Raw genomic sequence first — 14,647 nt, 5'->3', positions numbered from 1 at the left:
CAAATAGATTTCTGGCCAGAGCTTCAGGGGTCCGTTTACAAGGGTGGGTGGTTGGTGGATGTGTGACCAGAGCAATCACACGATGCCAGCCAGAGATATGAATCTACCGCACGCAATGAGTTCTACTGATCCCTGAAAGAATGCAAACCATGAATGGTCTTTTGTTGTGCTCGAGTGGGTACCCTGACGTTAGAGACATCTACCCCATATTTAACATGGGTTAGGTTACCAAGCTGAGGTGCGGATACTCATGTTCTTTCTTTTAGGCCCAGAGCTAAGAACTACTATACTTGGATAAAGAAGCAATTACCTAGTCTTGGGATACCTTACCTAGCATCAGAACTACAGATGACAAGGTACTGGTTAATTACATAATGAATATAATAATTCAGTCAATTTATACCATCTTCCTTACCTATCCTAAGCTGGACATAAGTTTTCTATTGTTGTCCAGCTGCCCAGCCAGCCTACAGACTAATTGATAGGGCTGGCCGGGATCTTAATCTGGGGACTAGATAAACTTTGTGGAGAGCATTATGCTACTACCTACCCACCTAGTCACCTTAGTAGATATATATTCACTTCACTGCAATTTAGGTATCTTCAATTATGACAGGTCTCATATTGGATGTAATTTGCAGAGTAGGTAGGTTTATAGGTAAGTATACTTTTCATCAGACCCCGCGTCGTATAGGAAAGTACTGGGCAGGAAGGTACTGAAGTAGTGACTGGCACCTGGGTGCCTACCTAGCAGTGGCAGGCAGCAACCTCCACTCGACGAATGGAAGTGTTGCTGTTCACTTATTTTTACATGAAATTTCTCTCAGAACCTACTGCAAGTACCTATGCCGAACTTTCCATGTCTCAAGTCGCAAACTTCCTTCCGTTCAATTTCTTCCTTTTCTCAATAGCCCAAACTCCCTCGACCCATCACGTACCTACCTACAGACGAAGAGATCAGACGAAAGTATTAGTGCGCCTTTAGCCTACGTACTCGCTAAAGCTAATCTAACATTTTTTTACTGTCACAGACTACCTACCTGAATCATGGGTATCAGGCAGTTTAACGCCGACGTCAGGGCTGCAATGGGCAGTCATTTCCCTTGTGTCTCCAACCTCCGAAAGGGAGATTCCGATGGAGAGATAACCTTTACATACACCCCAGAGAATGAAGCAGCGCCCATCGCTATCCAAGCATTATCAACAGAACCGGAAGCCTACCCGAGACACCCAGGCTTCCTGGTTTTTACATCATCAGAAGACGGGCCAGTCGAGCTGGAAGAGTGGTTACAAGAAATATCCGCATCGACTAAGGACAAGAGTATCACAGACTTCATCAACCTAACCTCGAAAAGGCTAGCAACGAAGCTCGAGTCTTCAGAGTCATCTGATGATGATTCCGCCTTCGATGACAATGAAGAAGAGTCATCCTATGACGTGGTGTTTGACGATGAGCTAGGAATTAACAGTTCGCCGTCCAGAGGGCCATCTCAAGCGACCTATACATCAACAAACCGGTTAAAGCGTCACCTACGGGAAGCAAAGAGAGAAGGACTCCATGTGTGGATCCCAACTGAGGGAAGAGGGCACGACAGCGGCGGGCACGGAGGGAAAGCACCTGGAGTTTTTCACATCTTCTCACTCTCCATCCGTGCCTCTAAACTCAACGTTCCAGAAGAGGCCTTGGGAGCATGGGGCCTCAAGCCATCGGAATACGTTGTTATGCTGTGTAGGCTACCATCAGGATACCCCCCTCTCTCGACATTTTTGCAATCCAGCCAGACAGCACCAGTACAGTTCAAGTTTGGAAAATGCACCAACCCGAACCCGTCTTACTCTTCTGCGATACGAGTTTTTGACGGCGACGACTCAAAAACATCAGAGGGAGCAAGGAAGGACGAATCCGAAAGCCCTTTTCTTTCTATGTACATGTCGCTGTCTCTCGATGCTCTTTTAAACACAGACTTCCCACGACTTCTAAAGCTGCGCCGATCTGAGGGAATCTCGTGGGATCAAGCACAAGAATTATGGTTCAGGCTCGGCAGAGGCGACCATGACCCAGAGAGTGTGCTACAGTCTACCAGCCAAGGCCAGCACGAGAGCTTGGACCGGTTTGAGCTGGAATTCCTGCAACGAAACTTTTTGGGCGCAGAAGACATTAATATTATCCTGATTGCAATGCAATTCGGCCTTCAGAGATTGATCAATTGTACAAAGTACTGTCTCGTTTGCAGTCAAAGAATAGAGGGAGGATTTGAGGCTATCAAGCCTTTTGTTTGCGAAGATTCTCTTTGCCTTTTTCAGTATCTATCCCTCGGGTTCTGTCAAAGTATCGAGTATGAAATTATCAACAACCCCAATGTCGTGGACCTTCTCATCAGTTTCTTCTACGCTGCAGTAGCCACTAACTTCACAGTACCCAACAGCTCTTTACGCGAATTTCCGAAGGGCCTAGGACTCAAGGTTGCTACCTCGGGATACAACATACCAAGTGACACTGAACCGACTATCACAGCAGAGGTTTGTTTTGAAAGCAATACCATCAGGTTTAACCCCCTTGATTATGCCCACTACACATCGATCACAGAGGGAAGATGCATCACTCTTGTGCTCAAGCAGAGTCTCGTTCCACGGCAGCCAATTATGCAAGGACGTAAGTTATCTAGCGACCACATTATCCTACCTTGTCTATTGTCTTGTGCTTTTAGCCTTAGTTTCATAATGCCCTCAGACACATTTAGACCACTGGTGCCTAAATAAGAGCTAATAATACCTATCCTAGGTTACGCAAAATATGTCTGTATAGTCCAGTCCTGCCAACCGACTGAAGTTACCTTCAGAGTCATATCGACATACACGGCCACGACCGCTCGAGTCACTCCTACCAACCCAGTCGATTCTGCTAACCACTCGACGCAAGCTTGGGAGAGTGTGTTTATTTACAAGCACGAACAAGACATTGATGGACTTGAGATACAGGAACGCAACCAGGCACTCACTGTCATAAGTGAGTGCATTCCACCTGTACATGAGATGCGACAGTATCTGGTAGAAAGACCTGGGTGCACATTATCCTCATGGAAGCGAATGGATGTATCAACCCTTGGCCTCCTTAACTGGATCGTCGCTTCAAACAGGTCCTTCATTGTACAAGACGCCTCGATACCCGGGCTGTCTCAGCCGGAAGAAGAAACGCACAAAGTAAATAACCTTGTTAAAGGAGTAGAGCCAGGGTGGGTTCAGTTTCGCTTTGTGCAAGGGTCTATCGAAAAAGAAGAAGTATTTTTAAGAGAGTTGATGGGAACACCGAACAGCGAAAAGCCATGGCCTACCCTTTTTGCCTGGCACGGTAGCGTTCTTGGAAATTGGCACAGCATCATACGGACCGGCCTTAACTTCTCTGTTATCACCAACGGGCGTGCATACGGAAATGGCGTATACTTGGCAAAGGATTTTCAGACAAGCCGATCATACTCATCGCGTGGTGGAGGAAACAGTTGGCCAAATTCGGCTCTCAAAATCACCGAAGCCATTTCCATATGTGAAATAGTCAACGATACAGCTCGCTTCGTATCGACAAACCCCCATTTTGTTGTCGACCAGATTGACTGGATACAATGCCGTTACCTTTTTATCAAAGTCGACATCGAAAATAGTCAGGCTTCCTCACACGACAACAACGGTTCTGCGAGCTATATTGAACAGGACCCTAGCCATCAACTGACTTCCAACTCCCAACGGATCGGGATCCCCCAATCAGCCATACCAATATCTCGACGGCGTGTGCTTGGACAGAGACAGATATTGGGCTCTTCACATGACTTTCCTATTATCTTGGGCGAGACTGAAGGGGAACCTGATTTTGAAAGCAACAACGAACTGGACGACCTCCTTGCTTCTGACGACGAGGGCGAAAGCGAAGATGGGACGGCAGCAGTGACACGGAAGCGACGACGGAGTTCCATTGACTCGGGACTTGGAGATACACGGCAACCCGACAATACAACACCTTTTCAGCCTGGCCAGCTTGATCTGGGTTCACTCCCCAAACTAGTTGAGCCTACCTGGGCTGCATCTTCTCCAGCAGCTCTTCGAGCACTTAACGGTCAGATCAAAGATCTGCAACAGATTCAATCAAACACCAACATAGCTATGCTGGGGTGGTACATTGACTTTGAAAAGCTCGACAACCTGTTTCACTGGATTGTCGAACTTCACAGCTTTGATATGAACCTTGCTCTCGCACAAGACATGGTCCGTTACGGATGCTCGAGTATCGTGTTGGAGGTCCGGTTTGGGGCCTCTTTTCCGATTTCCCCCCCATTTGTCCGCGTGATTCGTCCACGGTTCGTGCCCTTTGCTCAGGGAGGCGGGGGTCATGTCACCATGGGGGGTTCCATATGCTCAGAGCTGCTCACCAACTCTGGATGGTCCCCAGCTCTGTCACTGGAGAAAGTGTTTCTTGAAGTCCGAATGAATCTATGCGAGAAGGATCCACCAGCTCGTATTGAACAATCCGCAGGAGTACGCCGTGCCCAGAACGGGAGCCACATGGACTACGGCATGTTTGAGGCTGTTGATGCCTACCGCCGCGCCGCTACTGCCCACGGTTGGCAAATCCCCTCCGATCTCGATATGCTAAAATCCATGTGAGGGAGATGAAGCGTATGGAATCAGAGTGTGAGAAAAAGAGTAAAAATCAGCGAGTCACTTTATGTAACTTAGACCAATCGTTTTAGTACAGTACTCTAAACCTACTAGGCAGGGTAAATGTTTATTTTGTACCCTAAATTAAGACTACCTAGAGGGTACTTTGGTTCAGTCACGATATTGCAGAACACCTTCCGAGGCATGATCATGATCAAATCTTTTTCTTTTCTTTCGCATTTTGTTTTATTTTGACAGCATTGCCAATTGCAAGGCTAATTAAACCGACCTAGACTCCTGTAAAAACACAGTAGGGATCGGCGTTTGTCTAAACTTTTGGTTGATCCAAAGCTCTACGTTTTGATTTTACTTCTATGCAATTACGAGACTGACGAGCGAACCAAATCCTTGAGGAATGTTCTTTCGTTCATACCCCCAAACATACCACTCTTGCTTCCGACCTAAAGGTGAGAAAAAAGAAAGGGAGATACAGGTGTTAGACCTTGACATGTGTTTAGGGAAGTTTTTTGTAGAGCAAGAGGGAAGAGTCCGGGCCAGGTACAGGAACAGTTGAAATTGTGCAGCATAGCAGAAAGCAAGAAAAGTACGTGCCCAACCGGCGCTGCAACCGTTCAACTAGACCCCTTCCTCCCAAAACCCTCTTCGCACACGGCTGTGTGATAATCCATTCCTTAGCAGGATACGTAGATGAGTGTGAATGGGAAACGTCGAGAAAAGATAATGCCAAAAAGCCACATCTGGCAAATGACATATGCAATATAGTATGGAAGTGCCCCGATAAACTCCAAACAAAAATATCCCAGGTCATACTTTAATGTGTTGCAGGGAGGGATAAGATCCTGCGATATCAATGGCAAAAGGTTGCATTTGTCTGGTCCGCGGTCAGATCTTTCAAACACTCTTTGCGCCCCCGTGTAATCGAGGCTGGACTTTTGTTGACAAACCGTAAGTGCAACATCAGCACCTTAATTGTGCTGGAACAACACACTGATAGACTCTCCGTGGTGGACGCGGCGGATTGCCTCGGCAAACACAGGCGAGATATCAAGTACCTCAAGCTTGGGGCATAGTCGGCGGTGCTCTTCTTGAGGAACCGAGTTGGTGACCAACATTTTGTCAATAGAAGAAGCATTGATTCGGGCAATGGAGTCGCCGCTGAAAACTCCATGTGTGACAAGGGCGTAGACTTTGGTAGCACCCTCCTTCTTGAGGAGCTTCGCAGCTCGTGTGATGGTGTTGCCGGTGTCGATAATGTCGTCGACCAGGATGCAGATACGGTTCGAAACATCACCAACCAACATCATACTCGCGTTTCGATGCTCGGTGAATCGGATGGGCCGTCGCTCCTTTGAAGCATTAAATGAGCTTTGATCATCATGGGAAAGATCAGTTGTTGGGATTACCTTGTGAATCAAAGCAAAGTCTGTCTTGAGACTGTCGGCAATCAGAGTGGCACGTTTCGCGCCTCCGGCATCGGGAGAGACAATGACAGCGTTTTGGTGACCTTGGATGTTAGTTTGGATGTAGTTCTGGAGTAGAGCCTTTCCGTATAGGTTGTCGACGGGAATGTCGAAGAAGCCTTGGTATTGAGGATCGTGGAGGTCCATGGTGATAATGTGGTCGGCGCCAGCGCAGGTGAGCAAGTCAGCAACCAGAGTGCCAGCCTGAGCAATCCACTGCTTGTAGCCGGGTTTGGGCTGGAACACGGAAATGTTGGACTGGTTCTCGTAATCGTGGGTGGTGTACGCATTCCTCTGCGAGGAAGTCGAGTTCTCAGGGTGGTGACCACGGTTTTCGGAGGTGGTGCTTGAGATAGTGTCTGAGCGACGAGGTGTAGGGTGGCCATTGGTACCATTTACGCCGTTGGCAGCCTCTGCTGTTTTTGAGAGCTTCTCGGTTAAGTTGTTGACGCCATTGGGCAGACCGGCCGACTTGGGGCCACCGGGGCGAGGTGTAGGGGGGACACTTTCAAATGTGTAGTCCTTGGAAGCGCCAGAAATTTGCGACAAAGGAGCGCCGGCTTTGTTGTAGGGCCAGTCGGGCTGTCGAGAGTAAGGAAACAGAGGCACGACGGCAGTGACTCGCTTCGCAGAGCCGGTTTTGCAAGCCGAAATCATGATACATAGATCAATCAAGTTGTCGTTGACGTTGCCGGAGCCGGATTGTATGATGTAGACGTCTTTACCACGGACTGAGTCCTTGATTTCGCAACGGCTCTCGCCGCCAGAGAATTTTCCCAAAATGCGATTGCTGGCTGGGACACCAAGAATGTGACAGACATTCTCAGTAAGTTGCGGGTGGGAGTTACCTCCCAAAACAACAATATTGCGCACCATGGTGAAGGTGAAGTTGTGTGGGTTTTGAGGTTGAAGTAAAGTTGTCGTCGGCTAGACGAGCAAAAAGTTTTGACTGCGGCGAGGGACGGAAGCGGAAAACGGGGTGTGTGGAGGGGCCCCGAATCGGAGGGGTGAAGTACGTAGTTTTTTTTTTCTTCTCTTATGAGGGGAAGAAAGCGAACGAGTCAAGAACTTTCTTCTAGCGGTGGAATGGAGCTTTGACTGAAGTTGGTGAGAGCGGAAAGATGTGAAGAAACCCTGAGACGAGACAAGACGAGACGAGGTAAGTTGGACGAACTTTGAGGCAAGTCAAAGTCAAAACCGGAGTGAGCTTTGCGTTGAAATTTTCCAAGCTCAACCTAGTCGAGAAGAGAAGTCGAATTGTGACGTTTTTTTTTTTCCGTCTCTAAAACGTCTTCCTAAAATGGCGACCCCGGTTTGTTGGAGCGCAGTGCAGTGTCGGCAAGCGTGCGTGTGTAGTGGGGTTTGTTGTGGCCAGCGGAGGTATGATTGGAAATTGCTGGCTCAGGAAGTGCTGTTGTTGGAAGGGTTCGCCAATAAAGCAGTGTAATGCAATGTCGTGAAAGGTGGCTCTGTATTAGCCTATGGTGTTTGTTGCAGTTGCAGTTACAGTTGCAGGGGGCTCAGGGCCGGAGGTTGACGCACAGAAGAGTCGGAGCAGGGCCAGACCGACGTCACTGTGCTGCTTCTCGTCAGTGTCTCAATGCCGAATGACAGGGCAGGGATTCCCAAGTACATAAATAGATGGATAGCAAACTGCAGTGCCGGTGTCGGAGACGGCGCAGAGTTTCAGGTGGGAAATGGAACTGATCGTGAAGCTGCAGTTCGTAGAGATGGAAAGATGATTTGACCGGGCCGAAGAAAATAAAGAGGGAGAAGGAGAAGGAGGAGGAAAATTATTAATAAATAAGACGGCGAATCGATGGGATAAAAGTCAAGCTCAAATCGAGTGGCTCGTCAACCGCGCGTGAGTGGAGGAGTGGAGATGACTGGACTGGGGAAAAAAAGAGGTGCGACGGGTTGACATGTCGCGAATGGTGAAGATGATAAAAATCTTGGAAAAGGGAATCCAAGGGGAACTGGAGATTGACAGCTTGAGAGCGAGATTCTCAGTCAATTTTGCTGATGTGGGATGCAAAATGCAGAGTGCAATGAAATGATGAAATGCACCTATTGGCAACGCACTTTCAGACATGGCAAACTTAGTTAGTAGTCAATAGAAGGCACAACCCAGAAACTCTGCTCTTTCCACAACATGATCTTTTATCATTACCTACCTAGGTACCTATCTTGTGCTGCCTGAAATGTTTGATACACATTCCCTGTGGACATAATCCTCGTTTCATATATCTACCATCGACTACAACTTGAAGCATCACTGAAAAGACATAGAATACCGTCTGGGACATGCACCGTACTCTCTGCTATGCGTACCTCAGTACCTGTTTGCGTGCCTACTAGGTGGTACCCACCCCCGCCAACTCGTCAGAGGTACCCCGTAGGTACATTTACTGCCCGTTTTAGCAAGGGAAGATTTGCCTGATTTTCCCGTCCCTCAATGCTTGCTCATGACTACCTATCTGTACCTGTAACAGGCAATTCAAGAGGGAAAAATGACGAGCAGGGATAATCACTACAGTAGGTATAGACAGCCAGACCCAGACCGCTACATACCTTGAGCCGAATTCTCCATAGGGACGAAACATGAAATCCCTGTTGGAAATTGCAAGCAAACAATTCAATTCCATCACTATCTCCGCTTACCAATGACTGTAGCTGTGCAACACTGAACCCGCAGCCTGGCAGGGGAGTTTGGTCAGTTGATTTGTGTTACATGAGCAGTGCTCTGTACGATTTGACAGTACAGAGTAGATTCAATGAGATGGCTGTCATATTATGATTCATAGGTACTACAAGGCAATCTGTTTTTTTTTTAAACGTTGTATAAACCATCAAATGATTCATAGGTACGAACATACTCCTTGTGATATATCACAATTCTTCAAATTCTCAGATTCGAGAACTGCAGGCTGCTCATTCTTTGTTCTAGGGTGGTCTAGTGGCTTGCATCCACCCGCCAACACCTTTACAGCAGAGATGCACGCGACCTCCCTCTTTCGCACACAATACTACGCAATGGGCCAAGAGCTAATCAATGCTTGTCAAGCTAGATACATTGTCTCGTTTAGATGATGCCATTGTGCACCATATGACCGGAATATGGGTATTGAAAGGCCAATGTTGACAGTCCGTGAACCTCTGCAGGCACATGCTAACAACTCAAGAACACCAATGAGAAAGTCAAATGTAGTTGATGCAATACACAGCCAAATCGATTGGACGGGGAAAAAGAAGTTTGAAAAGTGATGCGCTCTGACGTGTGTAACTCAGATTCCCCAGGTTTTTAGCCAGATTCACATGCAAATAAAGAGCGCATTTACGGCAGCCAGCTTACCCTACTGTAAGAGGTAACAACGAAATCGGCCATTCCATAAGTTAGTAGACAAACAAGCATGAAAAATGTACATGGGCTTCCAAATATGCTGTAATCTCTTGATATGTACCATGTCAAGCATATGTGTATTCAAGGTAAAACGGAATTAGTAGATCGACTCATGCTATTCTGGACCTGACGTTTAAACTGGTCTGTAATCCACCAGCTACAGTGCTGTAGGTACCCATTCACCACCACGAACAGCCCCGACCATCCAAGCTCCTGATTGGTCACGCGTCTTCTCATTTTTCCTATCCCAGAGCCTCATTCTTTCCGTCAACAGACCCTTCTCATTCCCTCACATTGCGTCTTTCAGAACCTCCAAGAAGCCCAATCAATTCAGCCACAGCCATGAAGATTCTTGAAGCCCAGTCTGCTGTTCTCACAAACTATGAGGTCTACGAGCACCTCACAGAACAGCGTGAACGATACAAGAGTGACAAGCGCAGAGGACCCCCAAACCTTGAGACGGTTGTTCGCGAGGTAAGATATTCTGATCGGCTCACAGCGCTCAATAGTATAAAAAACAAACATTATTAACATAATTTACAGCTTCTCCAGTATATTCGCACACCGCCTGGCCCTTTGAGCCAAGAACCGGTGTCATATACCGAGGGCTGCATCTCTCAACTTTTGCAGCGCCTGCGGCCTTACAACCTCGCCAAGGGCGAAGTTGTCATGATCATCAACCTGCGCCCCGCTTCAGTCGCTGCTCTCAATACAGTTGTTGAGGAGATGACCGAACGGTTCAACGAGGAGCAGCAGGAAGCCATGGTCAACATCATTGCTGAAGTCCTGGGCCAGTTCCCTGCCCCTGAAGAGGAAGGCGCCGAAGAAGGTGGTGCCGACGTTTCAATGAACGACGCCGTTGCTTGAATTATCCTATCGCCAATACAACGCCAAATTACACACCCGCTCAACCTACCACTTCATTCCATGCATTACCCTCTTAGAAAACTCACAGTATGGAGCATGAGCTTGCGCTCTGGCTGTTTGTGCCTGTCGTTGGAGTCACTGCTGTCTTGCACAGGTCCTCGAACGCCAGCTTCAACAACTCGCCCGTTACTGCCGAACATTCTACATATCTGTCCGCCCTGAGGGCTTGCGCAACTGTATATGCTTCTTGTGGATATATGATACCGTTTGGATCATCCTCTGATCTCAGATCGCGCTTCAGGCCCAGGATGATTAGAGGTAGGGTATCGTACCGCTGGAACGATCTTTTGACTTCATCGATCCACTACCGAGTGTCAGCTATTTCGTCCTTGGTCCAAGATACGACTGCTGGGCTACTCACATATCTTTGCATATTGATGAGACTCAACCGCTGGCTGATATCGTAGCAAATGACGATGGCATCGGGGTCCAGAGTTCTCCAGTTATCAGGGCACGATGTGTCAAAGAACTCAAACTGGAACTGCTTGGTCCCTGTCTTGATACCAAAGATGTAAGGCTGGTCGATATTACGAAGCATGGGAATCGGATTGACATTTTCGCCTGCACTGAGTCGGCTGAACAAGTATTACTTAGTATGAGATACCCAGGAATTTAATGGAAGTGTTGAACTCTACGTACGAAAGAAATGTAGTCTTGCCGCATTTGTCGTCTCCTACAAGGAGGATCTTGATCACTTCAGGATCCATGATTTGTCTGCTGAGGTTCTTATGGCCTTAAAATATACGAAGTTAAGATTGATGTACTGGCGATTGATTAAGTAGATATGCGCGGGCATGGCGTTTCTTTTATGAGAGACGGAGATAGAGATGAGTGAGAGCAGTACGTAACTTATCTCTGTCACCCCCAACTGTGGCGTAACAACTTTACAGGCTGCACCGCCACAAGTACTGTGAGCGCCACATCTGCAAACTACTGCAAAGCCCTTTTCCACTTGTAAAGTCTGATGGGCCTGCATATAATCGCCCAAATTTGAAACCCACCAACTTCACATGAGACCCTTTGGCCGTTGTGTTGGGCGTCAAAGGCCGTTCAGTGTCACAATAAGCCAGGTTCAAGTCCGACCTCTTTCTCACAAAATCTCATCGGATTCTCCACCAAGTGGTGAATCATCTCAAGTTCGTGTGCAGCAACGAAAGACTGCTAGGTACCGCACCATGTCTGGCGAGTCCAATTATCAGTCATGGACCAAAAACGGTCTCATCCAAAAAGTCAAGGAACTTGAGGCAGAACTCGGTAATCGACCTCCTCAAGTTAAAAATGAGGAGGTATACGATCCTAAAAAGTCGACGAAACCAAAGGTGAAGAGAAAGATGGACCCCAACAAGTACACGACACGATATATTGCCTTGAAACTTGCATATCTAGGCAAGAACTATGGCGGCTTTGAGTTCCAAGCCATGGCCAATGCTTCATCCATCGAAGAGGAGTTGTGGAATGCTCTTACAAAAGCATGCCTCATCTTTCCAGAAGATGAGCGGATCGTTGACTTTGATTGCTGCGAGTATTCAAAGTGTGGTCGCACGGATAAGGGTGTTAGTGCTTTTGGCCAGGTCATTGGTCTTCGAGTGCGAAGTGCCAGACCCGTACCTAAAAAGCGAAGACGCCTGAGTGAAGCTGGCGAGGCAATGGTTGTTGACGAACAATCTGGAGATAACGCCGAAGAAGAGGTGGAAGACAATACGCCACCCTTTGATCCTATCAAGGACGAGCTCCAGTACCCTCGTCTGCTCAACCGTGTTTTACCGCCTGATATTCGCATTCTTGCTTGGTGCCCCTCACCACCACCAGACTTCTCTGCTCGTTTCTCCTGCCGCGAGCGTCAATACCGATACTTCTTCACACAACCCGCCTTTACACCCGAGCCCAGCGCTGGTGGATCAAGGAACGGCTGGCTTGATATTGAGGCGATGCGCGATGCAGCCAAGCGCTACGAGGGCGACCACGATTTCCGCAACTTCTGCAAGATCGATCCCGGCAAGCAAATCACGAACTTTGAGCGCACCATCTACGAGGCTGATATTGAGGAGGTTCGGGATGTAAGCTCAGCACTGCCTTATCTTTCCAGCCCGCAGTTTGCTCCCGCCGAAGGGCTGCCCACCGATGACGCCAAGTATCCCAAGGTGTACTGTTTCAAGGTTCGAGGTTCTGCCTTCTTGTGGCACCAGATTCGGCACATGGTTGCTGTTCTCTTCCTGGCCGGCCAGCGATTGGAGACGCCTGATGTCGTAACAATGATGCTTGATGTGGCAAAGAATCCGTGCAAGCCCAACTATGTGATGGCCGATGAAGTGCCCTTGGTGCTTTGGGATTGTATCTTTCCCAGTGAAAAAGACGCCCCGGTTGATCCAGCGGCTGAGAAGACCGATGGCCTCGACTGGGTGTATCTAGCTGATGACCCTGCCCTGAGCAAGTCTGGACCTTATGGTGTTATGGACGGTATGTGGGCGCACTGGAGGGAGCGCAAGCTGGATGAGTTGCTCTCGAACCAGCTCCTGCAAATGGTTTCAACACAACGCAGCAAGGACCCTTCGGGCCAAGTTTCACGCCCTGAGCCCACTGGCAAGCAGGCGAACAGTGTAGTTGTCTACGAGGGCGGCAACGTTGGGCGCATGGGCGGTCGTTATGTGCCGATGATGAAGAAAGATAAGCTGCAGTCCCCCGAAGAACAAAATGAGCGATATGCTATCAGAAAGGGATATGCTAGCTCGGAAGATATGAGGACACAGAAGGGAATGGGCAAGCGAAAGGCAGACGAGGCCATGGACGAATAGAAGTTAGGTATCACCCCTGGTACATAAAAAAGTCCAAATTGAAAATCGTAAACGCTCCTCTATGGGTATAATCTCTCAAGCCTGTACTTTGTCTTCGCCTCTCTGCTCATACAAGCATCTCCTAACGCCCCTCCATACTTCCTCCACGATCTTCCGTCGCGGTAATAAGCCAGGGAACACAACTACCACATCATCCTCGCCCTCGACAATGACAATGAGGTAGTACCTAACCTCGAACCCAAGAAACGCTTCGTTAAGAAGGATGTCCTGGATTTTCTCGGTGGGTATGAACCTCGTAGCCGTGCCAGCCAGATAACTTCCAGGACTCTCACTCGTCTGCACGCCCAACCCTCTCATGACCAGGATGCTCTCGCTCACATAGCCCCTTCGACTGGACAGCCATAGCACAGCTATACTGGCTGGGACAAGTACAGAAAGCGGTATGTCCTGCGCGACGGAGCCAATTGAGGTTGGTGCGCGGAGGTATGAGGGTGGGATAATCTTCAGAAGAGACGGCGCGGCATAGGCGAGTAGTGGATGGAGGGTCAGGCGTGCATGAAGGAGAAGAAGAGTGAAGATGGAGAGGACGACGCGGGAGATGAGAACAACGGTGTGTAATGCTGGCGGGAGCGGCCGAAGGGTCGTTACAGTGAATTCGGCGGTTGTTGGAGAGGGATGGCGAATGTGAAGACGGGGCGATATCGAGAGCATCGTTGCGGTTGTATTATGTAGTGTGTAGATTGGGAGAGTTGGTCGTTTAATGATTCGTCATGATGGATCTTAGTAGGCGAATTGGACGGTCGATCGGTGATGATGAGGTGTATCAAGTGATAGTATGTATGAGAATTATTGAAAGTTACACACGAAGAGCGTAAAATATTGCGACATGGCTTTTGAGGCGAGCTATGAAGAAAACATTGCCAAAGAATTGAAAGGTTGAAGCTGGATTAAAGACACCTACCCGGCCTGAAGCTTCCACTAAAGCTCAGGGCCAAGTCGCAGTGGCTACAGTGGAGTCCCAGCCCCACACTGCCACAGAGAGGGGAAGGGTATATAAGTTATAAACTAGTCATCAACTTTCGACTGTAATGGTCCAACGGGGAAGGCGCTCAAACCCGCTTAACCGTCCATCCCAATTCTGGTCGTGCTCGCACTTCCAGCCCTCCGCCGCGCCCCGCCCGAACGCTGCGGTGGCCGCCCACTCGTGCAGGTAACTCACGATGCTGGAACTTCTGCGGCCCTAAGCACTGGAGATGACCCTTGAGGGAGGTTTCACTCTGCAGAGATCTCTCCCCCGTCGCGTGGCGGGTGGGAACACGTTAGTGCGGTGGGATTTGGGATGGCAAATGGATAAGATGGAGCAGCCAACTGTTTTTTTCTCTTTTTTTTTTTTTTTTTTT

At 48.5% G+C, this 14,647-nt stretch overlaps 6 protein-coding genes across 6 annotated transcripts, besides 3 other annotated features; 3 read left to right on the top strand and 3 right to left on the bottom strand.

Moving 5' to 3' along the window:
* Positions 1-1,047: 1,047 nt before the first annotated feature.
* Positions 1,048-4,653, top strand: FPSE_09864 (uncharacterized protein; the record flags this gene model as incomplete). The annotated part of the gene is made up of 2 exons (XM_009262981.1): positions 1,048-2,653; positions 2,783-4,653. 2 exons carry the CDS (start codon positions 1,048-1,050, stop codon positions 4,651-4,653), a joined length of 3,477 nt encoding a protein of 1,158 aa, XP_009261256.1.
* A 980-nt stretch (positions 4,654-5,633) lies between these two features.
* On the bottom strand, positions 5,634-7,004 carry FPSE_09865 (uncharacterized protein; the record flags this gene model as incomplete). Its single annotated transcript, XM_009262982.1, has 1 exon — positions 5,634-7,004. The coding sequence occupies one exon, from the start codon at positions 7,002-7,004 to the stop codon at positions 5,634-5,636; it is 1,371 nt and encodes a 456-aa protein (XP_009261257.1).
* A 260-nt stretch (positions 7,005-7,264) lies between these two features.
* Positions 7,265-7,287: a microsatellite.
* Positions 7,288-7,893: 606 nt separating this feature from the next.
* Positions 7,894-7,921: a microsatellite.
* Positions 7,922-9,870: 1,949 nt separating this feature from the next.
* On the top strand, positions 9,871-10,395 carry FPSE_09866 (uncharacterized protein; the record flags this gene model as incomplete). The annotated part of the gene is made up of 2 exons (XM_009262983.1): positions 9,871-10,002; positions 10,072-10,395. 2 exons carry the CDS (start codon positions 9,871-9,873, stop codon positions 10,393-10,395), a joined length of 456 nt encoding a protein of 151 aa, XP_009261258.1.
* Positions 10,396-10,477: 82 nt separating this feature from the next.
* FPSE_09867 (uncharacterized protein) lies at positions 10,478-11,162 on the bottom strand (the record flags this gene model as incomplete). Its single annotated transcript, XM_009262984.1, has 3 exons — positions 10,478-10,759; positions 10,817-11,030; positions 11,095-11,162. 3 exons carry the CDS (start codon positions 11,160-11,162, stop codon positions 10,478-10,480), a joined length of 564 nt encoding a protein of 187 aa, XP_009261259.1.
* A 468-nt stretch (positions 11,163-11,630) lies between these two features.
* Positions 11,631-13,247, top strand: FPSE_09868 (uncharacterized protein; the record flags this gene model as incomplete). Its single annotated transcript, XM_009262985.1, has 1 exon — positions 11,631-13,247. The coding sequence occupies one exon, from the start codon at positions 11,631-11,633 to the stop codon at positions 13,245-13,247; it is 1,617 nt and encodes a 538-aa protein (XP_009261260.1).
* Positions 13,248-13,322: 75 nt separating this feature from the next.
* On the bottom strand, positions 13,323-13,958 carry FPSE_09869 (uncharacterized protein; the record flags this gene model as incomplete). Its single annotated transcript, XM_009262986.1, has 1 exon — positions 13,323-13,958. One exon carries the CDS (start codon positions 13,956-13,958, stop codon positions 13,323-13,325), a length of 636 nt encoding a protein of 211 aa, XP_009261261.1.
* A 660-nt stretch (positions 13,959-14,618) lies between these two features.
* Positions 14,619-14,647: a repeat region.

This window comes from Fusarium pseudograminearum, chromosome 3 (genome assembly GCF_000303195.2).
Source record: "Fusarium pseudograminearum CS3096 chromosome 3, whole genome shotgun sequence".
Taxonomy (NCBI): domain Eukaryota; kingdom Fungi; phylum Ascomycota; class Sordariomycetes; order Hypocreales; family Nectriaceae; genus Fusarium; species Fusarium pseudograminearum.
Note: the sequence above shows the minus strand (reverse complement) of the source record. Positions and strands in the feature narration are given on the sequence as shown.